Source organism: Hevea brasiliensis, chromosome 9, assembly GCF_030052815.1.
Source record: "Hevea brasiliensis isolate MT/VB/25A 57/8 chromosome 9, ASM3005281v1, whole genome shotgun sequence".
NCBI classification, from domain to species: domain Eukaryota; kingdom Viridiplantae; phylum Streptophyta; class Magnoliopsida; order Malpighiales; family Euphorbiaceae; genus Hevea; species Hevea brasiliensis.
Genome location: NC_079501.1, coordinates 1,991,878 through 2,016,528, shown reverse-complemented (window position 1 = coordinate 2,016,528; position 24,651 = coordinate 1,991,878). Strand labels below are relative to the sequence as shown.

At 32.0% G+C, this 24,651-nt stretch overlaps 3 protein-coding genes across 7 annotated transcripts in view; all 3 read left to right on the top strand.

The window, feature by feature from the left end:
- The window catches only part of LOC110637041 (zinc finger CCCH domain-containing protein 63-like), a 79,247-nt gene extending 77,823 nt beyond the window's left edge, over positions 1 to 1,424 (top strand). For all 3 annotated transcript variants that reach the window (XR_009151089.1, XM_058152359.1, XM_058152358.1), the window contains 2 exons: positions 531 to 589; positions 1,160 to 1,424. Coding sequence is in view for 2 of the 3 variants with exons in the window: in XM_058152359.1 (XP_058008342.1) it covers positions 531 to 589; positions 1,160 to 1,247 (147 nt within the window). In the remaining variant the exon portion in view is untranslated. The remainder of the gene's footprint in view (positions 1 to 530; positions 590 to 1,159) is intronic.
- An 808-nt stretch (positions 1,425 to 2,232) lies between these two features.
- Positions 2,233 to 10,092, top strand: LOC110637078 (lysophospholipid acyltransferase LPEAT2). 2 transcript variants are annotated; one of them, XM_021787018.2, is made up of 14 exons: positions 2,233 to 2,872; positions 3,115 to 3,295; positions 3,392 to 3,451; positions 3,724 to 3,887; positions 3,982 to 4,045; positions 4,155 to 4,223; positions 4,427 to 4,522; positions 5,027 to 5,071; positions 5,693 to 5,763; positions 6,211 to 6,277; positions 8,746 to 8,796; positions 9,169 to 9,279; positions 9,377 to 9,424; positions 9,687 to 10,092. In XM_021787018.2, the coding sequence occupies exons 1-14, from the start codon at positions 2,382 to 2,384 to the stop codon at positions 9,855 to 9,857; spliced, it is 1,689 nt and encodes a 562-aa protein (XP_021642710.2). In that variant the 5' UTR covers positions 2,233 to 2,381; the 3' UTR covers positions 9,858 to 10,092. The 2 variants fall into 2 exon arrangements, with proteins under 2 accessions (XP_021642710.2, XP_021642712.2); XM_021787020.2 differs by lacking the exons at positions 3,724 to 3,887; positions 3,982 to 4,045; positions 4,155 to 4,223 and having other exon boundaries at positions 2,247 to 2,872.
- Positions 10,093 to 15,502: 5,410 nt separating this feature from the next.
- Positions 15,503 to 24,444, top strand: LOC110637079 (MADS-box protein SOC1). 2 transcript variants are annotated; one of them, XM_021787021.2, is made up of 10 exons: positions 15,503 to 15,867; positions 16,010 to 16,104; positions 16,232 to 16,313; positions 16,411 to 16,594; positions 22,130 to 22,211; positions 22,800 to 22,861; positions 22,954 to 23,053; positions 23,153 to 23,194; positions 23,476 to 23,517; positions 24,038 to 24,444. In XM_021787021.2, the coding sequence occupies exons 4-10, from the start codon at positions 16,413 to 16,415 to the stop codon at positions 24,179 to 24,181; spliced, it is 654 nt and encodes a 217-aa protein (XP_021642713.2). In that variant the 5' UTR covers positions 15,503 to 15,867; positions 16,010 to 16,104; positions 16,232 to 16,313; positions 16,411 to 16,412; the 3' UTR covers positions 24,182 to 24,444. The 2 variants fall into 2 exon arrangements, with proteins under 2 accessions (XP_021642713.2, XP_021642714.2); XM_021787022.2 differs by having other exon boundaries at positions 15,532 to 16,104.
- Positions 24,445 to 24,651: the final 207 nt, after the last annotated feature.

The window sequence follows — 24,651 nt, the reverse complement described above, 5'->3', positions numbered from 1 at the left end:
TCTCCGAATTGGGCCGAGGTTTTGGCTAGCCCCCCATTGTTAGACGTCCCGAGCGCGTTCCCGAAGTCGGAATCGGCAAAGGTAAACCCGAACCTAGTTTTTACGTAATTTTCTAGTGCTTAAATAGGATTAAAAATCCATAAAATATTCGTGGTAGCTTAGAAAATTACGATTCTTTTTGCAATAGCTTAGTAATATTGCTAAGGACCGCGGGGCAAAGTTTTATAATTTTTAGAGCTTGTTTGGGCAGTTTTTGCAAAAATGATCAATAATAAGGACTAAATTGAAATTTTGTGTATTGTGATGGATGATTGATTTGATGGGCCCAGGAGGGGCTGTGTGATATGATTGAACTGTTGATGTATGGATTGTGAGTATAGAAGTGCGTTTTTAGCCCTTTTGCAGGTTGGGTAGGTCCTAGGTATAGGGGAGACTCTGCCGGATTTTCGGCACGACTTAGGACGTAATTGGTCTTTTTCTCTGTTTGTATTGAGTCAGATTGTATTAAATAAATGTAATATGATTGTCAGGTGAGCCGGGACAGCCTTCTTCCTCCGCCCAGCCGCCACAGTAATTTGTCGTCAAGTTTGTGAGTAAAATATTAATTTTAATTATAATTTCGATATTATTATATGTTCAGCATGCCCATGCATCACTTATATGCATATATTTATGTAGTTAAACTCTAGGCACGATTTATGTTGCATTCATAACTATTGATGTACCATGGATGTTGTTGTGGTAATTTGGAGCAGTGTGCGTGCGTTGGCGTGCGTGTGATGTGGTGTGGACTATGGATAGGACGGGGTAGTCACGGCTTGAGTAATTCGCTGGGACCCATTCCTTCGAGGGGTAGTCACGGCTTGAGTAATTATTGGGACCCTCGATTTGGTTATTAAGTGGAAGTCCGAGCTTGAGTAATTCGGCACCAGTTGGATTTAAGAGAGTCGTATAGGGATCACCCCATATGTTATGATTGATACTACAGGGTGTGTGAGTGCTCCAAATTACCTTTTTGATGTTATGATGTGAAAATGTTGTGTATGTTGCATTTCACTCTACAGGTTGCATTAGTTTCAGATAGTTATAGAGATTATAGTTAAGATTGATATTTTACTCTCTGAGTCGAACGCTCACTCCTGTTCAAAAATTTTTACAGGCCACAGGAGGATATTTTGTTCTGGGTTAACCTGCCTTTTTACCTCGCAGGTTGTTTATCAATATTGTGTAATTTTAATTACTCCTAGAATTTCCGCATGTGTTAGCAGTAATTATTTGAAATTGGTCTGTAATATTATATTCATGTTGGACCTGTAAACTTAATATTTTAAGTCTGTTTGATGGATTGGATGAGGGAGCTGAGCTCCCATTTATTATTATGTTGATGAGTATGTGGAGGGTGAGCTGAGCTCCCCAATTGACTATATATTGTGTTTACAGGTCGGGTGAGTCGAAAACTCCCCGTTGGAAAGTCCATTTTATGGCCGGACTCTGTCCGTTTGTTTTCTTGATATTGGGCCCAAATGGGCCTTAGAGTTGGGTTAATGAATAGTTAATGCTTACTACGGGCCTCGGGGGCTTTAGGCTGGCCCAGGTCCTAGTGCCGGTCCGGCCCATAGGTTGGGTCGTGACATTAATATATAATAAAGTATTATAAAAAGTACTTTTTAATTTTATTCAATGACATTTAATAAAGTTAATTTTAAATTTAATTTTATTAAAAAAATATAATAGTTAAATTTGTTGAAAGTCAATTTAAATAAAATAAATATTACATTTTTTTAATAAAAATAAAGAATTAATTAATTTTTTATTATAAAAATATATTTTTATTATTAAAATTAATATATATATATACAAACACACGACATACATAAAAATAATTAAAGAAAAAGACCAATCTTTTTTAATAATGCATCCGTTATCATTAATGTATTCTCAACTTATATTATTATTAGATTAAAATTAAATAATTCATATTATTAATTATTTTTAAATTTGTTAAATTTTTATTTTTTTATATTAAATGAAAATATATTAAATTTAATAAATAAATTATTATTAATAAACAGAAAAAATTATAGAATATATCGACTCATATAAAAATAATTATATTATAAAATTAAAAAATAAAACTCATAACTTTATAAATTAAGATACACGTATACAGTTGTGCCCAATAATTTATCAAAAAACGGCATAGAAAGCACGTGGCCAACACAATTAAACATTGCATTTTGCCAATTAGCTCCCTTGTCGCTTGCCGAGTCGAGTGCAGACTGCCCAGTCCCCGCAACAGCAGAAAAAAAAAAAGCCAATCTCTACCCTTCGCTTTCCATTCCCTAATCCTTCCTCCCCTCTGCTCCATTCAAACTCCATCAATGGCGGACCATGATCTCTCCTCCCCGCTCCTGCCGCCTCAACCCTCAGATTCCCCCCACCTAGTCCTCATCGTCACTGATAACGACTCCGGTCAGCGATCCTCCTCAATCCAATCTCATAATCACCACCACCAAAACAACAGCGGCAGCTTTAACAACAATCACAGTTCACATCTAAATCACAATTCTCGTAACCCGTTCGAGTTTCTCGGATCGGATGGGTTGTCCGTGCCCGGAGTGTCCACAATAGATCCATTCCTGAACAATACGCCCGATATTGAAGGGGCTTATGAGCTGTTGAAGATATTAGTTTGCTTGCCGATTGCTGTGGCGCGATTGGTGCTTTTTGGGGTTTGTTTGTTGTTAGGGTTTATTGCTACCAAATTGGCTCTCCTGGGATGGAAGGATAAACATAATCCTATGCCCAGATGGCGCTCTAGGTTAATGTGGGTCACCAGGATTTGTGCCCGCTGCATTCTCTTCGCCTTCGGGTATGTTGTTTTCGCGCTCTTTTTTATCCCCTTAAATTTTACGCTTATGTTCTGTTTGGTAGGTAAGAGAATAGAGGTCAATATGGGAAATCGGGAACTCAAATAAATAATTTCAAAAGAAATATCACTTGAGTTTGATGTGCCTAATGAGATTTTTTTTATAACTTTTTTATATTTCGTTTCACTCATTGAAATCGACTTCCTTTTTTGCACTTACTTTAGTTTTCTAACTACTGTTACAGCTACCAGTGGATAAAAAGAAAGGGAAAGCCAGCTCCTCGAGAAATTGCTCCGATTGTTGTATCAAATCATGTATCATACATCGACCCTATCTTTTACTTTTATGAATTATTTCCTACAATTGTTGCAGCCGAGTCACATGATTCTACACCATTTGTTGGAACTATTATCAGAGCAATGCAGGTAACTGTTGCTTATGCTAGGTCTCACATCTTGTTAGTGAATTAGCATGTAACAATGTTTTTGAGAGTCATGATTTTTTCTGGGATGTTTTCTCAGGTTATATATGTCAATAGGTTCTTACAGTCATCAAGGAAACAAGCGGTTAATGAAATAAAGGTAGAAAGTTTCTACCTTTTTTAATCTTTGCCTCTCTGATTTACTAATTATGTTCACGTCTTTCAGTTCAGATTTCAGAAATGCATTTAGTTTTCCCTAATATTCAAATACATGAGTCTGTTTGCCTTCTGAATATGTTGGATTCATCATTGCTCATGTTTGGAATTCAAACGTGTGCAATTGTTCATGGAATCGCTAAAGAAATTCAAATAGTTTTTGTCAATTTATAAGCCATTTGATACAGAAATGTGCTTTCAAGGATATGAATACAGAGAAAGGCTTCATGCAATAGATTTCCTCGAGTGTTATTGTTTCCAGAGGGAACAACAACTAATGGCAACGTCATTATTTCTTTCCAACTTGGTGCATTCATTCCTGGTTATGCAATTCAACCAGTGATTGTCCGCTATCCCCATGTTCACTTTGACCAATCATGGTAGGAGTCTCTCTTTCTACATGGAAATTCCTTCTTGGCTGCCTTTAATCTTGTCTTACTAACCTTGCTTGTTACGCGTTGCTATATTGCTTAGGGGGCATATTTCATTGGCAAAGCTCATGTTTAGGATGTTCACACAGTTTCACAATTTCATGGAGGTATTGCTATCCTGCCCATCGTACTTGATCCTTGTCGCTATGTAACATGGTGTTCTAAAAGTATGGTTTGTTTTGAATTAATTAGGGTCTTTTCTTCTGAACTGAACAGGTAGAGTACCTACCTATTGTTTCCCCTCTCGATAATTGGAAAGAAAATCCTGCTCATTTTGCTAAGAGGGTGAGTGACTGCTTTTAGTTAACTTCTTTCTTCCCCTTTTCTGCCTTCTCATTATATTGACATGCAAAGGGACAAAGTACTCCTTCCCATAATGGATCTGAATTGACAGTCTGAATAGGAGTAGTTACCCTTTAAATCTATTTTTACGTTTGTTCCCATAATGGTTTTTATGTGGATTGATTGATGAATATGGATCTATGCAGACTAGCTTTGCCATTGCAACTGCTCTTAACGTTGTTCAAACATTTCATTCCTATGGGGACTTGATGCTTCTTATGAAGGCATCCCAGTCAAAGCAGGTACACATTGCTTTGTCAGTATTTATCCATTAAAATGGTCTTGCTTGAAGGTATCTGCGCTTGGCCAAGTTATAAAGTGTTAATAGGTGACAATCTAAGTATGACATGTGCTAATAATAATAAAGGTTGACTAAAGAATATTGAGTTGGCTTATTGTTTTCTGGACCATCACAGGCTTTTAAATTCTGCAGGCAAAATCTTGGCCTTTGCAACTCTTTTCTGTGCTAGTCGAAAGTAGACAAATTAGAAAAATATAATATCTAAATTATCTTTATTTTGATATTTTCATATAACTATTTTCAACTGATAGACTTCAATCACATGTCAGATTCTTTCAACCAATTAACTCTGCTAGCAATTCTCCAACTCCTTAGTAACCATGTCTTTACTGCTTGGTTTTCATCTTCCATCCTCCCATTTGCGTATTGCAGTATATTTTCGTGTATAATGATAGTAATGATTTTGTACTGATAGCTCATTACTGTTATTACATTATTTTTGCAGGAGAAGCCGTCAAGTTACATGGTTGAAATGTCTATGGTGGAATCAGTAAGTTTTCACGATGAAATTCCATGTTGAAATGTCACTTTGTTGCAATAATAAGAGTAGTAAGAGTTTGTGTTTGTGAATCTTGGTATGCTGATGAATATTTTTTGTGATATTCTGCTTTTTATAAAATGACGAGAACACTGAGCTTTTCCCCTGCATCATGATCAAATTGTTCATACTTTATTTTTTTGGTAAACTGCGGCAAAGTCATTTATATGTATCAGCTTGTCAGAAGTAATGATGCTTTTCTAATCTTTTGGTTGTGATCATAGCCTAGATATTCTGTGTGTGTGAAAGCCTACTTAATTGTTGGTCTTCACAAGGAAAGAATAGCAAATGTATCACTCAGATAGACTGCGCATTACCTTTTTTCCACTTTCAGTAACATTTTCTTTAGAATTCTAAATTAATGCTTTTTCCATTTTTTTAAAAAATTTTGATTTATCAAATGTTAGTACAGGTATATATCATATCAAATTTCTGCAATGCAAGATTGTCTTCATATAAATTTTATAGTTTTCAAAATTAGGCCCTGCATATGTTAGTGGTGAAGGTGCCAGCTTATACTTTCATTGTCTGTATTTTACTGAATAACCAATAATGCCCCCCTTTTCTTTTCAGTTATTTCATATAAGCAGTTTGGAAGCTGTGGACTTTCTTGACAAGTTTCTCTCAATGAATCCAGACCCTAGGTATTGAATTTTTTCTTGCAAGTGGTTGGAGTTATTTCTTCGAGTTCAGCCGACCCCAAATTCTTGGGATAAAGGCTTAGTTGAGTTGAGTTGAATTGAGTTGAGTTGAGTTGAGTTTGAGTTATTTCTTGATTATGCATTTGAATAAAAAAATTTTTCACCACTTATATTCATTATTGTAATACATGCCATAGCTGTTTAAATTTGTGGCAAATTCTATTAAGAAGTTTTGGCTTAGGAAGTAAAAGTTTTTCAGTATAATTTATGCACTGGTGCTTTGCGTGCAATTAGCCCAATTGCTTTGCTTAATTTCATAGTGTTAAATTATGCATCTAAGTTGGTTCTAAATGCTTAACACTGAAAATTCAGCACCCATGGGCACTGTTTCTGGAATTAGTACATGAAAAATGCAAAATACAAATTCTGACATTTTTACTCTTTCTACAGTGGTCGTGTTAAATTCCATGACTTTTTGAGGGTAATGAGACTAAGAACTTGTACTATTTCAGAAGAGGTTAGTTATTCCAGAAAGTAAATATTATTTCCCAAAGTTTGCATTATGTTTTAGTTTATTCTCTCTTGACTGCATAATACAAAATGGTTAAAAGGATATGTTCTTGCTTGGTATGAATAATTGTGTTACATAGCAGAATCTCAGAACACCATAACACCAGAATTAGAAGAAGAGAGAGAGAGAGGAAATAACTATTGTATTGTTGATTTGATGAATCCTATCAATTACAATGCAAAGGGCTATTTATATCATTCACTGACTACTTAGTCATAACATTCCCCACCTCTTGAAATCATTCTTGTCCCCAAGAATGAAGAAAGGAACTATAATCAGCAAAAACATATTGCAATTATAAACCACCTGCTACAATTTTAAGTCCTCTAATGAACTGTAATGTTCAAAACTAATATACTGAAATTGTACTTTCTTTCCTCATATTTCCTTTTCTTTCCTCATATTTCCTTTTCTTTCCTCATATTTCCTTTTCTTTCTCTGTCTTCTCCATCTTTCAAATTCATCTTCTTTAAGAATTACAAATGCAGCTCTCTTCAAGATTAATTTCTTCTTCAGCCTTCTTGATTTCTCCCATTTATCCTCTATGGAAATTAGGAATACACAAGAATAGAACTTATAATCTTGGTCCTTTTGATTTGGTAAGATCAATTCATCCCCATTGCACCAAGAAACTGCATTTTCCAGCAAAATTTTCCTGAAAAGGCAGTTCAATAGCATCCCACTCCATTTCTTGAACTCCAACAACAAGAACCTCATTTTGGTTGGTTAACATATGCTGAAGGCCATGATGGAAATTTTGGACTTCCTTCACAACACAATGCTCAAGAAATTCTGAATTTCTTTCTTCAAAATTTTGTTCATGAACATCTTTAATCCCAAAATCAATGTAAATTGCTTCTTGGATTTGAGAAAACATTCCACAATCATCCTCAAGAAATTCCTCTGTTTCTTTCTCTATTTTTTGCTTAAATTTTCCTTGGTGATCTATCATGTCTTCATCAGCTCCAAGGGTTATAGATTCTGCACCCAGAAATTCTTCAACAGTAGCAATATTATCAATATTGCTTTGATCTTTCATTTGTGGATTAGCCGGATCCTTTGGAAATATTAGCAACCGCTACTTTCGGCTCCCCTAACTCCAATATCCTTAGTAGAGACCTCCTTGCCTTTTTCCCTTACAAATTTACTCACAAAAGATCTCAAATCCTTCTTCAATGCATTGTTATCAACAGAGACTTGATCCAATTTATCCACAATAGGGACCTTCTCTTTCTCCTTTACGAATGTAATCTTGAAATATCTCAAATCCTCCCTCAATGCATTGTTATCAGTGGAGAATTGGTCTAATTTCCCTTCCAACACATTAAATCTTTCCTCCATTGAATTAAATTTCCCATCCACATTTTCCTGCATAACCCTAATTCTTTCTCCCAATTCAGCAACCCTTACCAACTCCAAACTAACCACCACAGACACCATATACTAGTCTTTATTGCGACAGTAATGCAGTGAAACCTATCCGGACTTTCAATAACTTCAAGAAACAAAGAAAATCAAGAACATATATCTGATTCTTGGAAAGCAGAAATTTTGAGGAACAAAGAAGATTTCAAGAAATTGAAGAAAATACGAATTCCTAGCAAAACCCTAATTTCAGGGTTTGTACATTATAGAAAAGAACTGACGGGAAGAAGAAAGAAAGAAGAAATAGAGGGAAGGAAGAGAAGAAATTTTAGAGAAGAAGGAAGAAGAAATAGAGGAAGAAGGGAAGAATTCTCATGCAAAAAGGGAGAAGAAGAAGAAGGAGAAGAAGAATAAAGAGAAGGCAGAGATCTTAGAGAAGAAGGAGAAGAATTAGAGGGAAGAAGAGAGGAAGAGAGAAAAATAGAAGGAACCTGGTATTAAATCTCAGAACACCACAACACCAGAATTAAAAGGAGAGAGAGAGAGAGAGGAAATAACTGTTGTATTGTTGATTTAATGAATCCTATCAATTACAATGCAAAGGGCTATTTATATCATTCACTAGCTGCTTAGTCATAACAAATTGTTATATAAGCATGTATATTTTAACACAATTGCTTACTGATATGTGGCTGTTGCATCTGGCTACTCCTTCTCTCTCTCTCTCTCTCTCTCTCTCTCTCTCTCTCTCTCTCTCTCTCAGGTGATATTATCATTGTATTCTTTTGATATTTTAACATTCCATTATATGTGAAATGATTATGGTATTTTGCAATTAAATATACAGCATGTTTCCAGAATCCATTTCTTCTTTCTCCTGGATTTTATGTAGCGTTGTTCTGGGCTGCATATCTTAAGATTAAATTCTGTACTATTTGTCTGACTATTCACAGAATGGCTGTGAATGGTGATTATAACAAACTCCAGTTGCTGATTTTTAGAATTTGACCATGCACTTTCCTGATTCGTTATTTTTTATTGGATTGTAGATATTTGGGTTCATTGATGTGGAAAAGAATGGATCAATCACATTCAAGCAGGTAAGCTCCTCTTATGTGCAGTCCTGCACGCCTGCTTTTGTTTATAAGATAAAAATATTTTCGGAACACATCCAAACCAATTTGTCAACATATATATGGGAGCTTCTCCAGGTTGCAAGTACACACGTCTGCACTAGATTTACTGGTGGAATGGATTAATGGAAAAACATGTGGGTGGGTGAATTTATTATTAATAGGCTTGTGCATTTTTCATTGAACTTTGGAACCCATATCATTGGAGTTATAAAGTGTGGTTGGTGATGATTCATTATCTCTAAAATAAAAAGTTGTGATCCATGTCAGGGAAGACTTGGTCTGATTGATACTATGGTGAGTGGTACGGTGTGTGATTGTATTGTTTATTGCTTGCAGTTCTTATATGGATCAGCTCATGTCATGAAGCAACCATTATTCAGACAAACCTGTGAACTAGCTTTTAGCAATTGCAGCGATGGAGGAGATGGTCAAATTTCAAAAGAACAAGTATGTTGTTAATTGTTCTTTCCTTCGCCTATTCCCTATTCTTATTTAGGCGAATCCTGACTGACATTAAGGGTTTTCCAATTTGTATTTGAACCAGTTGGGAGATATCATTAGACTTGCAATCCCAGATTTGGATGATGATGAGGTAATTTATGACTGCAACCCTGCATTTGTTAGTCATTGCACTGTGATTGGACTTTATCCACCTGCAGCAAAAATTTTACTGAGAAACTTTGCTTTTAACATTTGCATAAAATCTTCCGCATATTTCAACTTTGATATTTTGCCCTATGGAATTGGAAAGAGAGAGAGAGAGAGGGGGGGGGGGGGGGAGGGGATGGTGGTTGGTGTGGATAAAAGTGGCGACTGTCATGTAACGGAACCTGTATCCCATTGATTTCTTGTAGATCCACGAGCTCTTCAAATTATTTGGTCCTGATGGTGATGGGAGAGTGAGCAAAGATAATTTCATGTCTTGCCTGAGAAAGAACCCTCTGTTGATAGTGCTTTTTGCGCCTTGTTTGGTGCGGACTGGCTCATCAGAAGCTGGTGATAGGATGTTGCAAGAAATTGTGTGATGTGTTTATTTCTGTATTTGGATGTGGGGTTGGGTTTTGCGTGCAATTCATACCCCCCTGATATTTCGGTTTTATTTCAAGAGAAAAGAGGGGTGGGCGAGGGTGTCAAAAGGGTTATTTTCAAACCTTTGTCACTCTTTTTAACATATGGTCAAGACATGGTTTTGTACTTTACTAATTAAAGTGTTAATTTTACATGCACAATCCTGAAATGCAATGCTGTTTTGTTTGTTAATTTGATTTTGACTTGATGTCGAATTCAAAAATTTATAATCGTAAAGATTAATTCTTTCTGAATGAGGCATTTTATTTACATGAAGAGGCTAAATAGCATTCGACTGTCATGTAAGCGTATGAGTCCACTATATGGGAGCATATTGAATGGTTTGCCTTTAGCAGGGTGTATTTAGCAAAATCGAATCAGTCATCAATCGAATTCCTTAAATGTTCATTTAATTCGCTTATTTAATTTTTATAAATTGGGTGTTAAATAGTCGAGAGAAAGCTCTCAAGTCAGTGTACTAAAAGGGGCTTGAACAACCATGAGCGGTTGTAATTAAAATATAAAATAAAATTAAATAAAATCACAACGGCCTAGGGAAGAGACCACACGGTTTGGTCAAATTCTAATAAATGAATGAAGGGAAGAAATATTTATTTTATTTGAAAGATCCTATGGATTTTGTATAGCATAGCACTAGTTGAGGATAAGATAAGATTGTGCGTTTCTTGCACCCACCTTTTTGATTTCTCTAATCATATAAATTTTCTACATACATCTGGTCGGCCATCCGGTACATTGATTTTAATTCAAGGATTAGAGTTAGATTACAGTTTCAATTTTAATTTAAATATTGTTTTCATTAAATTTAATGGTGTAAGGCAAGGGGGGGGGGGGGGGAAGGGGCGGGAGGCGAAATATCATCTATTGGAATTATATAAAATGTACCAGGTAATACTAGGAAAGACGGTGGAGTCACAATAGTCTCACTTAAGTACCACCTCTTTAGACAGCATTTCCTAGACATGCATTTCATACAATCCTAATAGAATCAAACCACTGGTAAGTATCGTCTTTCCATAATATTACCACGATACTAAGGATTTATGCCACGAAAGCATAGATAGACAGGAGTCGCCACTCGGGTAATAATCGGGACATATTCAGTGTTTCTTCCGAGGGTCATAGATAGTAACTTACTCCTTGCAGAGTTTCCACAACCGTCATTACCATAGCCACAATGTCTAGGTTCGGGATAGTGGGTACGTAAGGGGAAGGTGTTAGGCACCTTTTACGCCTAGTCTAACCTCGTTGATTCGAGTGCCAGTCCTCTACTAATGTTTATAGAAGTTTTGTTTATTATTCCTTTATTAAACTTTATTCTAAAAAATGTAATTCTAATACTACACACACAAGTAATTCACAAAAGGATTGTTATTTACACACAGTTTTCATGCATAAGTAATTTCTATCTATGGGGTTGCTAATTATTTAAATGATATTTACCATATGACTAAAATTAATTTATTATTGAGAATTTAATTTACAAACAAATTTAATTTCAAATAACCCTACGTTTCTATTTAATCTAATTAATTAATTTTCACCAAGTTACCCTAAGGATAATTGAACTAAATTAATTATGTACATGTATAATTTATTCTAATATCACATAAGGCCCAAACAATTACAACCTAATAAAGATTTCTAACATGCAAATTTATTTTACAATTACCAAGTATTAAATTAAATTTATTTATATGCCAATGTTAGTTTAATTTACAAACAATATTAATTTTAATTTACAAAGTATTTATTTAAATTAATTACATGTAAAAGTCAGTTAAATTTAAAATAAAGTTAATTTTAATTTACCAAATAAAAGTTCTATTATTACTACAATTTCATGCCAATGGTTATTCAAGAAGTTTAGAGCTACTTACCTGTTGATAAATGCAGTTGTCATTGGGGCAAGCTATCCTTCAAAAAGGGTCTTCTCTTCTAGTATAGCAATGATATCCCTGGCTTACTCCCGTTTAGCTCCATATAAGCTCCACGCAAATGCCTTCTTTGGTACTTACCTTAGGGCTACTTACCAATTTTGTTTATAATAAAAAATAAAGAAATTAAAGAAAATAAAAGAAATAAAGAAAATATTAACAACAATTTACATTGGATTCTAACTCTAGTCTCCTAAAGGGTTAAGATTCCTAATTAGTTACAACTACCTAATGGTCTAAGTCTTCTAACATGATTCAAACACTTCATAACACTTCTTGAATTAATAGAACACAGAAAAATAGATCAAATATCAATTAAAACCCAAGAAAATACAAGAACATGTATAAAATATACAATTTCTAAATTCTGGCAGATTAACGGTAGCAAGAAATTCGATTTTTTAAAAATAGTTATACATGCCTAAAAATCATAAAAAAATTATAGAAGACAGCCTACATATCATACAAGATCATAAAATTTATAAATCAAATAAAATCCTAGCTAAATGGTTTACATAAATCGTAACTTTTTTAAGTGACAGAATCGTATTATTTTTTTGTAAAATTCATAACTCATTAACCACAATAGATATGAATGCAAAACCAATTGAAAAAGATTCATAAGATTCTAAAGTTAATTTTAGACACTAGATTTATACAAAAATATTAATGAACAAGGGAGATATGGGCTCCACAAGTCGGATATCCTGCAAATCAGATTTTATAGGAACCCTAACTTCAAATAGCAAGCTTTTTTAGTGATTCTTGAGCCTAAAATTAATGGAATTTCGTGTAGAATATGAATATAATTTTTACAAACTTTTTACAGATTCAGAAAATAAAGAAAAATAATAAAAATACGAGAGACAGAAACTAAACATGTGCAGAGTTGTGTATCCACTCAAATTAAACATGATTACATGATCTCTTTGAACATATCAAATAAATTGAAGACAAAAAGCATAGAATTAAAATATTGTTTGGCATAGATCTTGAAAAAAAAAAAATAAAAACTGACCTTCCAGAAATCTTGTATGAAAATCTTATTGAATAAAAGAAAAAATAAGGAAGAACTCAAAGAGTCTTGAATATTTCTAAATTTACTATAGCTCTGAGATATGGATAAAGTGTTTCAACCAATAGGAAGAGAGGGAAAGAGGAAGGCACCAATAGAAAGTGAGAAAGAGGTGTGGTAGGGTTTGGAGTCTTAGGGTGATAAAGTTTAGATGACTTAAACAACTACGATTGCAGAATTCGAATAAGACTGGGATATGGGTGAGGTGTTTCAACCAATAGGAAGACAAGAAAAAATGGAAGTCACCAATAGAGAGTGAGGAAGAGAGTGGGGCCAAGACGGAGAGAGATATTTTATTATTTTAATTTTTAGAAAATAATTAAATGGGTCCCATTTAAAATTCCTAACTAGGCTTTCTTAGGCTCATGGAGCCCAATTAAACTTAGTTAGATTCATTTAAGAACTACTCACATTAAATTTAAATAAAATAAAATTTTATTTAAATTTAATTAAATTAATTTTCTCAAAACTTTATTATTATTTTTATTTTTTCAAGATCATGTCACGGAATTAATAATTCAGCTTCATGCCTCCAATTACATCTTACAGTCATATAATTCTTCATCATCGGGTTTACCACGACCTCAATGCACATACTCATCACAAAATAAGGGTCTACAAATGGTTAGAACTTTTTTTTTTTAATCAAAAACTGGTTTTCAAACCAAACTAAACCATTTACTTTTATCCTATTTAAGATTATTTTTTATCAATTTAAATTAATAGATTTTAATTTGAAATTGACCCGATTAGATTATGAACCGATTCCAGTTTGTAATTGTAACCCGACCAATCCGGTCCATTTATTTGTCGGAGGAAATCTAACTACAGTATTAATTTAAAAAAAAAAAATTGTGGTGAGTGCTGACGCAAGCTAAGCCACGGCATTCGGAGTGACGTCCAACATCAATTTGGATCGTTGGATCAAAATTATCAACTGTAGCATTTAAAATGAGAAAAGAGTTAAGGGAAAAAGAGAGAGGGACCCGACCACGTTTTCTGGTCCCCTTCACACCTTAACCTTAACCTTCTCAGTTAAGACTACCCAGTCCCACCGACCCCAAAACAACCTCAGCCAACTCCACAGACTGATCGACAAGCGACGGCTCTTCCCACGTGATAAATCTTATTAAATTTTGCTTCCTGTCCTGGGTCTGAGTTTCTGAAATTCTCCACACTCTTTTTATTTTTTTAATTCTTATAATATTAATTAAAAGAGAATATTATAAAAACACTTTTTTTATAATAAAATTACACAATTATAAAGCTTATCTATTTATAGAAATTAAATATTTTAGTATATTTAATAAATTTATAATTACCATTAAATTTTAAATTTAATGATGTTAGAATCACTTTTTAAAATCATAATAAAATTTTAAATTAATATTTTAATTAAAAATAAATAAATAAATAAATTTTAAAAAAGTATATAAAAAGAAAAAATCTTGGTACGCATCACTTTGGTTGGTGCCACAACGCTGGAGCATTACGAGGGGTTGCGGTCAACCCAGAGAAACATTAGATGAAGCGGACACCATCTATAATGGGACCTATTAAGATAAATTTAAATCGGTTTTATGAAAAATGTATTTTTAAATTTATTATATTTAAATTATAATAATATAATTTTTAAAATTATTTGTTAACAATAATTAAAACATTATTTTTGTGAAAAATATTTTTTTAATATTTTATCTAGACAGCTACCATCAACCAGGAAAACAAGGCCACCATTTTTCATCAACTTCCCTTTTCTCAAGCATATATGGATGAATTTAATATTAGTGTTGAAATTTGATTAAAAAAATATATTTTTTTAAAATATATTACTTAAGAAATATTAAAAATAATTTTAAATCATATTTACTAAGTTTTAATTATAAATATTAAAATAATAAAATAATTTTTTTAAATTATTTTTTAACACCATCTAAAACAATAATTTTTTTTAAAAAAAATTAATTTTAACATTCTGGCTCAACACCAAATAAATACAATATTGACGCTGCATATATTTGGAATTATGAGACATTATGAAAAACATTATGAGATTTTTTAAATAAATAATTTATTTTTAAAAAATGATACATTATATGTATATATGAATAAAAGAGAATTATTATTTATGTATCCAATAATAACTTTATAAGAAAAAAAGAAAAGGAAGCAAACATAAACACCGAACATGGAAGAAGGGGGAGAGAGAGAGAGAGAGAGGGAGTTGAGGGTCCATTAGGTCCTATAACCATGTGAAGGGAAGTTGTGGGTTTGACAGGAAAGTGGACGGATCACGGCCCTGTGTGTTTTCGAAACCTTATTGGTTATATCGCGTACGTATTTGTACGGACGATGGAGACTAGTTGCTAACCATGGAGACTAGTTTCTAACTATTTATACTTTTCCCATTTTTCATCTCATGGTTACAGTATATATATATATATATATATATATATTTAAAAATTTTTGTCGCTCATCGAGAAGAAGCCCACTGCTAAAAAAAGTAAATAAATAAAAAAAACGCTTTTCGTTTCTCTTACTTTCCTGGACTTTCCCTTCCATCCAAGTTTCTTGCTCTCTCTTAACAGTCGTTGATTTTTCTTTTTCTTTTATTTTTTAAAATGCTTTCTTTTTCATCTAAATTTGCTCTGTTTGGAGTTTGTCGTGGGTTTTACCAAAACAAGCAAGGATGAGGTTTTCTTAATAATAAGGTGATACATGGGTAAAATTTTGTTTCTTTAAATGGGTGGTGGGCTTCCGCTTCCAAGAGCTTTTTTATTCAAGGTGAAAGAGAGGGAGAGAGAGATGAATAAGGAAAGGTGGTGTGTGTGGGTGCTTACTGCCTTGGTTGTGACTAACAAGATAACCTAGAAATAGAATCAATCAATCACCAAGACATAAATAACATTAGATTTTGGGTTTTTTTCCTATTTGGTAAGATTTCCAAATCTCCCTTTGGCTCTTTTCTTAAATGGAATTGAACAGCATTTCTTATGGTTTTCCTTGTTTTCTCTGGATCAATCAACAACCACTCTTATCTCCATAAATTCTTATTGGGCTTTCTGGGTCTTGATAGGAATCCTCAGATTTCCTTATCCACCTTCCTTTTTTGGCTGATCTTCTTCATCTTCTCCTCCTTAAAAGCTTTTCTGGGGTTTTGCCTGCTGTTTGGTAAGTTTCCCTTGATCGTGTCTTTCCTCTGTCTTCTCGAGAACCACTTGACTTTAATAGCATTTCATAGCGTTAGTGTTTAGTATTCCTGAATTCAATTCATCACAACTCTTTATCACTGTGACAGGGTTTGCGGTGTTTGCTCACAAAATCTCAGATTTCTGTGCTTCCTCTCTTTACCTAAAGAGGCTTTCTGGGTAGCCTATTTGGTAAGGTTTTCTCATTCTCTCTTCAACTTTGAAAATCCTTTTACTTTGCATACGCTATCTTTGATAATTGATTATATCTTTACTGGTGACTGTAAAGAAATGGTGAGAGGAAAGACTCAAATGAAGCGCATAGAGAACGCCACAAGCAGGCAAGTCACCTTCTCCAAGCGGCGAAATGGGTTGCTGAAGAAGGCCTTTGAGCTGTCGGTTCTTTGCGATGCGGAGGTTGCCCTTATCGTCTTCTCTCCTAGAGGGAAGCTCTATGAATTTGCAAACTCTAGGTAATTTATATTTTCTGTTGCTTTTCTTTTTTTCTGTCTTCTCTTATTTATGGAATCCCTGTTTCTCTAGTCATTTACTCATTCTTTTTCATTCCAACTTCTCAATTCTTGCCTTCTAGTGATTAAAATTTGAACAAAATTTTTAATTGTATATGGGGCTATGTTTCTTGCACTATACTATCTCTCTCTCTCTCTCTCTCTCTCTCTCTCTCTCTCTCTCATAGGGCTTCACAGAATATACCTCCATACAAGAACACATTGAAGCCGAGAGCTTGGATTCTCTTGATGACGGTCTCTTGAACATTCATCCGTACAAAGCCTCTAGACTCCAGAGAAGAAACAAAATCTATTCTTGCCCATCATTTTGTTTGTTTTTGGAAACCCCATATTTATATATATGTATGAAAGAAGCCTCTCGCTCAGTTCCTTGATGACAATCTTTGGTATCTGATTTTCTTGGTGTCATCATCTTCACATCCCTAATCAGCCCAGCTTACTGCTGGGTGCTAGTTTAGTTGCAAGTTAGTTTCTTGGTGAGTGTAGGTTTCTTGGATCGAGGAAGTGGTTGATGATAAGTTAGCCTCGTGTTTAATTAGGGTCAATAAGAGTTATTTTTTCAGTCGTATACATCTAATCAATTAATAATTATCATTTTAATTAAAATTATGGTAGGTTCCAATTAAAAATACATGCAGATAGTTTTTCATTGGTTGGGTATTTATACACCTTGGTATAGGCAAGAAATTTTACAAGATGATACCATTATTTACTGTCAATTCAACAGCAATTTAGATTGAATATTTCTACTTTAAATCATTGTATAAATAATTAATCATTAATGACTAATATTTGACAACTAACAGATACTAAAATAGTTAATCCTTGTTAAAATAGTTAATGTTGTAGAATATAGCTTCCTTTGATTTTAAATTCATCTAAGTCCTTAGCTTACAAGGTTGAAGTGTAGTCCTTGGAGCAAGTGTGCTGAAAGCTGACGTGAGAGGGGATGGTGAGAGAAGATTTACCCATGTAATTAATCTCACTTAAAAGGATTTGAATTTTTTAGAGTGAGGTGCTATGAATAATGGAGTGATGATTTCACATTGATCATTGGACTTCATTCATGTTCAACTATTTATATGTTGAAATTAGCAGCAAAAAAAGGGGATTAGACTAGGCATAATTTAAACCACGATAATGCTCAACAGTTTGATGTAAAATCTATTAACCATCTGAACTTATTATCATCATTTCTTATTCATCCCAAATTTTGGAATAGATAAAAAGCAAAATGATTGTCCAAATTGAATATACACACACATCCACTATTTCATTTTCAATTTTCTTTCTCTTTTTTTTTTAATAAAAAAATTATTTTAATTGTAAAAATTTATCCTCTTTATGAACTATTCTAACAGTATTTCGTAACTAATGCAATAAATTTAATTTTATGAATGCCTATATGATAGTATAATTCTTATGGCAAATTTTAACATTATAATTGAGAGTAAGTTTTATAAAGTAATGGGAGGTTTTATAAAATTTTAAAATTATGTATTTGTGTTAGGGAAAATCGTATAATTTTTTAAAGTAAGATTTTTGAAAAACCCTAATTTTTTTTTTTCTAACTTGTAATTTTTCTTTTCAAAACCTTCAAATACTTTCAAAAATATTCATTTGATTGCTATTCAATTCCAAACATGCATGCACCAAGTTCTTAATTAGTGTTTGTGAGCATTAAATCATTAATGCAAGATATATATACTTAATCTCGAATGGATGTTTGATGTAGAAAATGATTATTTGTTGATTTGTTTTATTGCTTATTTGATTTTAACAATGAAATTCAAGTCAACACTTTAGAGTTGATAATGCTAATTCTTGTATAGAAAAGTTTTGAGGGAGCTATTACATCCCTTAGTCCTAAAAATTAATTAATTAATTGGAGAACTTAGTTCTTATTACTCATGCTAACTGAAAATTAATCAAATCCCATTATGATTGTTAAAAAAATTATTGTGTTAAATATTTAATTTATTTCAATTAAATATTATTACTGCATAAAATTAGTTAAAAATTATTAATAACAATTTCAATTTTGTAATTGAGGCTTTATTAGTTATAAAGAATGTTTAGTTTATCAAATTATCTGATACAATTAAAATACGTTGTTAGCTATTAAAATACTAAATAATGTTTATTCAAAAAGCTTTAAAATGGAGATTATTCTTAGTGTTATAGTTGATAATTGTTTTAATTTTATTTTATATTTAGACTAAGATACTTTATTGAAATTTATTAATAATAAAATAGAGTTTCCATAATAATTTTTATAAAATAAAATTATTTATGAATGCTAAAAATAATAAATAACTGCTAATTAAAAATATATTTATAGTAAGTTATTTTAATTTTTGATTTAAAATATATTTTTTAATTTATTAGGAGTAAAATTAAAAATAAGTAATTAATTGATTAATAAAATTATTTAAAAATAACTTTTAAATAGTTTAAGTATTTGGCGAAAATGTGTTTAAAAGTAATTTAATTGGCTAAAATTATAAAAAATGATGTGTAATTAAGTGTTGTGTTTGTTAAAAAAAAAAAAGGATAATGTTGATATTTTTAAAAAATTATTAGGATAATATATTTTTTTTATTTAGTCAAAGAGTAGTTTAAAATAAGTAAATCAGTAATAAGTAAGGTATTTTTATTTATAACTTTTAACTTATTTTAAGTATTTTTTGAACTTACAAGTTAAATCAAATACTAATTTACTTATAACTTTTACTTATGAGTAGATTTGATTGGCTTATAAACCAAATCAAATACCCTCTAAATATATTTTAAAAAAAAAAAAATCAAATATAGTATGTATAAAAACAATAAATACCAAATATTAGCATGTAATTGCAGTTTATGCTGTGTTTGAAATTAGATAAATATATGTTTTATTTTATTTATAAAAATATTTTATTGAATATGTATTTATTATTATATATCTTACATTTATTGCATAAGTCAACTAATTTGATAATTAACAATACAACAACTATTTCTTTTAAAATTTAATTGTAATTTTATTAATTTTAATAGAGTTTAGCTTAAATAAAGTCGGTGTGAAAAAAATTACAAAATATTTCAAATATTAAATGTAGATTTATAATTAAATGAATTACATAAAATTTATTAAATTATTTTATTTTAAAACAAATTTGATCTAGTTATTTTGAGAGATTAAATCCAACACATTTTCCCTTTCACCACCTTTGATCATTTCATAAATGTTCTTTTCTTCTTCTTTTTTTTTCGAAAATCATAGGGTTCTACAATTTCAAAAGTCTTCCAATATATTAATTAAATTTTGAAATGGTGTTGATTTCATCTCTTTGCTCTTTCAATCCTTTTAACTTTTGTTTTCTTTATTTTTTATATTTAAATACATTAAGTGTGAATTTTTAACACTGTAAAATATTTAAATTTAATACGATTTTCAAATTTTTTCACTTAAAATACAAATAGAAATTCATATCTATTTCAAATGTGCACCAATCTAAATGGAGCATTAAATTAATAATTTCTTGTTTCATAAAATAGTAGGATAAGCAGGAGCCATGAAATAAAGGATTCCATAAAATTTAATGAAAGTTATGTATAAATGTCTACTTAACATGTTTTATATATATTTAAAAATTTGTTTAAAATTTTAACATTTTAGATTTTAATTTTATAAATTGAGTAAATTTAAAATGAATTTTATAGTTAATTAATGTATAATATACCAAACATAAAGATTCATATAAATAAATCCTGTTCATGAAATCAAACAAATAATTTCATGTTCCGATATCAAACAACAAATTTCAAATATAAACTGATTGAGCTATTAGTTCAATGATGAAATACCTATCTTATAAGACATGAAATCAGAGATCTAAATGTCATATAAAACCTAGTGCATTATAAATTTGTATTGTATGAGACCTCTTGATAGAGGATTCTAGCCTTATCCTGGTTTTGAAACTTGGGTTTGCAACTTGTGAAGTGTATTGCCATAACCATGGTCCATGGTACAGTGATTTGTCTACTAATTTTGAATCTGACTAGCCCTATACTATGGTAGTTCTGCACCTACTGCATAAATTATTTAGCCTGACCCTTGTTAAAGCTAGCAAATTTATCTTGTTCCACCTCCACCCAATAATAGAAATTCTTTTGCTACCTCGTACAGTAGAAGACTTGTGAGTACATAATCTTGATCACATTTTCTTTTGTTAACAATTAATCTATTTAAAATTTGGTATGCTTTAGCAGAAATCCATGTTGATTTTTTAAAAAATATTGTATAAAAGGTTGAAGAGTTATAAAATTCAACCTTTTTTAGCTTTACCATTGAATATATATTCCTTATTTTTATATAGTATGTGCATATGGTTGATTGATGCGTCTTGAAAACTTTATTGTAAGTAATAAACAAAATTAGATCAGCACAAAGTTATTGAGTGAGGCTGACTTCATTAAACTAGCGTGATTATGAATATAAAATTTTGTGCAAACAAAGTAGTTAGTCAATTTTTCTTGGATTGTTTAGTTTTTTTTTCTCTTTTCTTTTCTTTTCTTTTCTTTTCTTTTGGCTTTAGGAACTCGAGTCTTGAAATTGTTTTGCAAAATATTTAGTGAGTAGTTGATTTTAAAATGAGTGTTAGACAGTTGAAACTTGCAAGGGATTTTAGCCTCCTACAATCCAAAAAATAAAAAAAATAAATAAATAAAAAGAAAGAAAAGGCCAAGAAGAAGGAGAAGAAAATCTTGGTACTCAGACTTCTTCACAAAGGAAGATGCTGATCTTCGTACTGAGCTAACAAATGGTGTCTGGAATTTGGAATTATTTGGCTAATTTGCTTAGAATGTAACAACTTTTTTAACCATTCTCTTGCTTCTTCTTCTTTTTCTTCTTCTTCTTCTTCTAGCTGCTCTTGCAAGAATGCAAGTTCAGCAATAACAGTGTTTTTGAACTTTTACTAGACATGATCATCTTCTGCTTCTCTATGAATAAGTTCTTCTGATTTTAATGTATACGATCATCTTCAGTTTTGAGTTAAAATGCCATGTTCTGATTTTTTATTTTAGACCTAAGGCTTATTCAATAGCTATATCTTTTATGAACTTCACTGAAAATAAACAGACTTGCCATCAGTTTTTGGCTTAGTTATGTTCTAAGTTGCATTCCTAATATTTGTGAAAACGGGGATGGAAACAATTATCTGAATGTAGTATTGAGGTGAGCCTCTATTTTACATAATTTAGTTTTGTGATTATGCTAATATAGCCTACACTTAGTTATTGAGTTAAATTGAGATGTTCTTCACTCAGTTTTCGTCCTGCTAAGGCGTAATCTTTGTACTCTTTGCTGCCTAGGAGTCTTATTATTATTATTATAACCCAAAACAAAAAGAAAACAAAAGTAGCTCTCATATAGTTAATCTTTTTTGAAAATGAAATTACATGATTCATTGTGTTATCATTTGGTTTTAGCATGCAGGAAACAATTGAACGTTATCGTAGGCATGTGAAAGATGATCAAATTGACGAGAAGAAATCAGATGAAAACATGGAGGTTAATTTCTATTTTCCCTTTCATCTATCATTACCAATTTATATCTCAAAATTTTTTTTGCGATGAAATGAATGTTTCAAGCATCATCTTTTACCCTAAACTGTGAATGGTATTATTTGGCACTATTGATTAATGGGGTAGAGTTTCTATAAGCTCGCCTCAGCTCTTAAATAAAATATTTATTGTAAAATTTATGCATGGTCAATATATTTATTATTTTAATTACGTGAACAACTTGATTAACCATTTACAAATTTCATACTAAAAGACTTGTTCTAATTACCACACTGATGTTGGTTTAAATGGGAAAATAGATTTGCTGCATGTCAAGAATCACTTATTACTGAAACGATATGGCCCTTATGCCTGCTTTTTGGAATGACTCGTGCTTGTTGAAATCTTGAAATTGCTTTCAAGACGGGTCTCAATAGAGCATTTAGTTACTTGGTAGCTCTCTACCTAGGCTTAAAACTTACTTGATCAACATATGGCCACCAAGAATATATTCGAAGTTCTCTTCTCTCTGTCATTTCTTCCACCAATGGATATCCTCTCTTGATTTTCTCACTCTTAAATTTGAAATGGCAGCTACTGAAGACGGAAGCAGCGAACATGGTGAAGAAGATAGAGCTCCTTGAAATTTCAAAAAGGTTTAAAGGCCTAGTTTAAACCCTTATTTTCTCTTTTCTCCTGAACTCATGTTTTGGAGCATATTTTCAAGATTAAAATTCAAATTCCTCAGGAAACTACTGGGAGAAAGTTTGGATTCCTGCACTGTTGAAGAATTACAGCAAATTGAACAACAGTTGGAGAGGAGCGTAAGCAGCATCAGAGCAAGAAAGGTTCATCAAAAACACCATTGGCTATGTGTTTATGCCTAAAATCTTATGGGACTTGCATGGTCTAAGATGCCTTTTTTTTTTTTTCTTCTTCTGTATCAGAATCAGGTTTTCAAAGAACAAATTGAGCGACTAAAAGAAAAGGTAAACATTTGGGCATCACCTTAATGCCCCATAAGAACTGGTATTGAAGAGAAGTTGACACTTAATTTTATGCAAAGACCTTGCGAGAAGATATTGAGAGATTGGAATTATACATAATGAGAGAACGCCATCATGTTCAGACCCAAGGGAAAGTGGATCTTGTTATTTATGGAATCAAGTTTTCTTTCCCCAGGAAGCAACTTTGCTTGTAGTAAGATTTTCCAAAGAGTTTTAACCAATTCATAGCCTTTGACTTTTTGTGCTTTATATTTATATTTCAGGAGAGCCAATTGGCAGCTGAAAATGCAAGGTTATCTGAAAAGGTTAGAATTTATTAATCGTTTCTCATTAGTGTTTTATCATCGGTTTTTCTGATATGTGCAAATATAATTTTTAATGCCTATTAAAGTTCATTTAATACAATAATTTTAATAACAAATGCACACTTTTTTATACTAATAGGATGTATTTATTTTTAAAATTGTAATTTTCCATACTAATAGAGTGCCTTAAATGAACTTTCATGGATGCATATTCGCCTGTTTTATAATTTATCATCATCAACAATTATACTGGGTGGATCATGCCATTTGGCAGCAGAAGAGAAAATGAGAAAATGTTAAAAAAAAAAAAATAAAAAAAAATGAATCTGACTATTTTCTTGGGATTGAATGTTTTAAGATCTAAAATCAAATTTTAAAAACAAAATGTGAGCCACCAGATTTATGTAACAGAAGCCAAGCCTGTAATCCAAGTTAAAGCAAGGCTTGTCACCGCAATCGGTAACACCGCCCATTAACTTTATGTGAACAGTATGTAAACCATTAATTTTATCTTTTGCAGTGTGGTGTCCAACAATGGGAAGGCTTGAAAGTGGTGGGAGAAACTCGATACTGTGAAGAAAGTAGCCCAGTTTCAGATGTGGAGACTGAACTGTTCATTGGACTACCAGAAACAAGAACCAAGCGCCATCCTCCAAGAAACTGAATGATGGTTGGCAAAACCATGCCACTACTGAATACAAAAGCATTAGTAACAAGCAACAATAAGGGCAACTGTATGGTAATGGTAATATATGTTATTTGTTGAAGAAACTTTGACAGGAACTTCATTGACGTAAAGGTACAAGCTAGCTACTTGAATTATATTTATTACATGTAATTACAGTTCTCCATATTCTTTCTGCTACCTTTCTTCTAGATACTACCGTGCTATTATCGGTATATATTAGAATTTTGTGTTTTGAACAATATTGGCAAACATAGAAGGTGCAGAAATCATCCTGCATCCTTGGATCGATCAAGCGCAGTGGACCTCAAAAGTTCTCGTTTCTTATCAGTGAAATGCCATAAACTACAAAGATAATAAACATGTTACTTTTTCCTTTAGTTTCGGGTAACTAGTGGATGCGGTCACCCAACTTTTGAATGTTTTTATAAAAATCAATAACTTTAATT

What these genes read in the sequence shown, in the direction of transcription:
- LOC110637078 (XM_021787018.2), top strand. Translation starts at nt 2,382, where the DNA reads ATGGCGGACCATGATCTCTCCTCCCCGCTCCTGCCGCCTCAACCCTCA. An exon ending in AGGCATCCCAGTCAAAGCAG is followed by an intron (nt 4,523 to 5,026) that starts GTACACATTGCT and finishes TTATTTTTGCAG; the next exon opens with GAGAAGCCGTCAAGTTACAT. An exon ending in CAGATTTGGATGATGATGAG is followed by an intron (nt 9,425 to 9,686) that starts GTAATTTATGAC and finishes GATTTCTTGTAG; the next exon opens with ATCCACGAGCTCTTCAAATT.
- LOC110637079 (XM_021787021.2), top strand. Translation starts at nt 16,413, where the DNA reads ATGGTGAGAGGAAAGACTCAAATGAAGCGCATAGAGAACGCCACAAGC. An exon ending in TATGAATTTGCAAACTCTAG is followed by an intron (nt 16,595 to 22,129) that starts GTAATTTATATT and finishes ATTTGGTTTTAG; the next exon opens with CATGCAGGAAACAATTGAAC. An exon ending in GCAGCATCAGAGCAAGAAAG is followed by an intron (nt 23,054 to 23,152) that starts GTTCATCAAAAA and finishes CTTCTGTATCAG; the next exon opens with AATCAGGTTTTCAAAGAACA.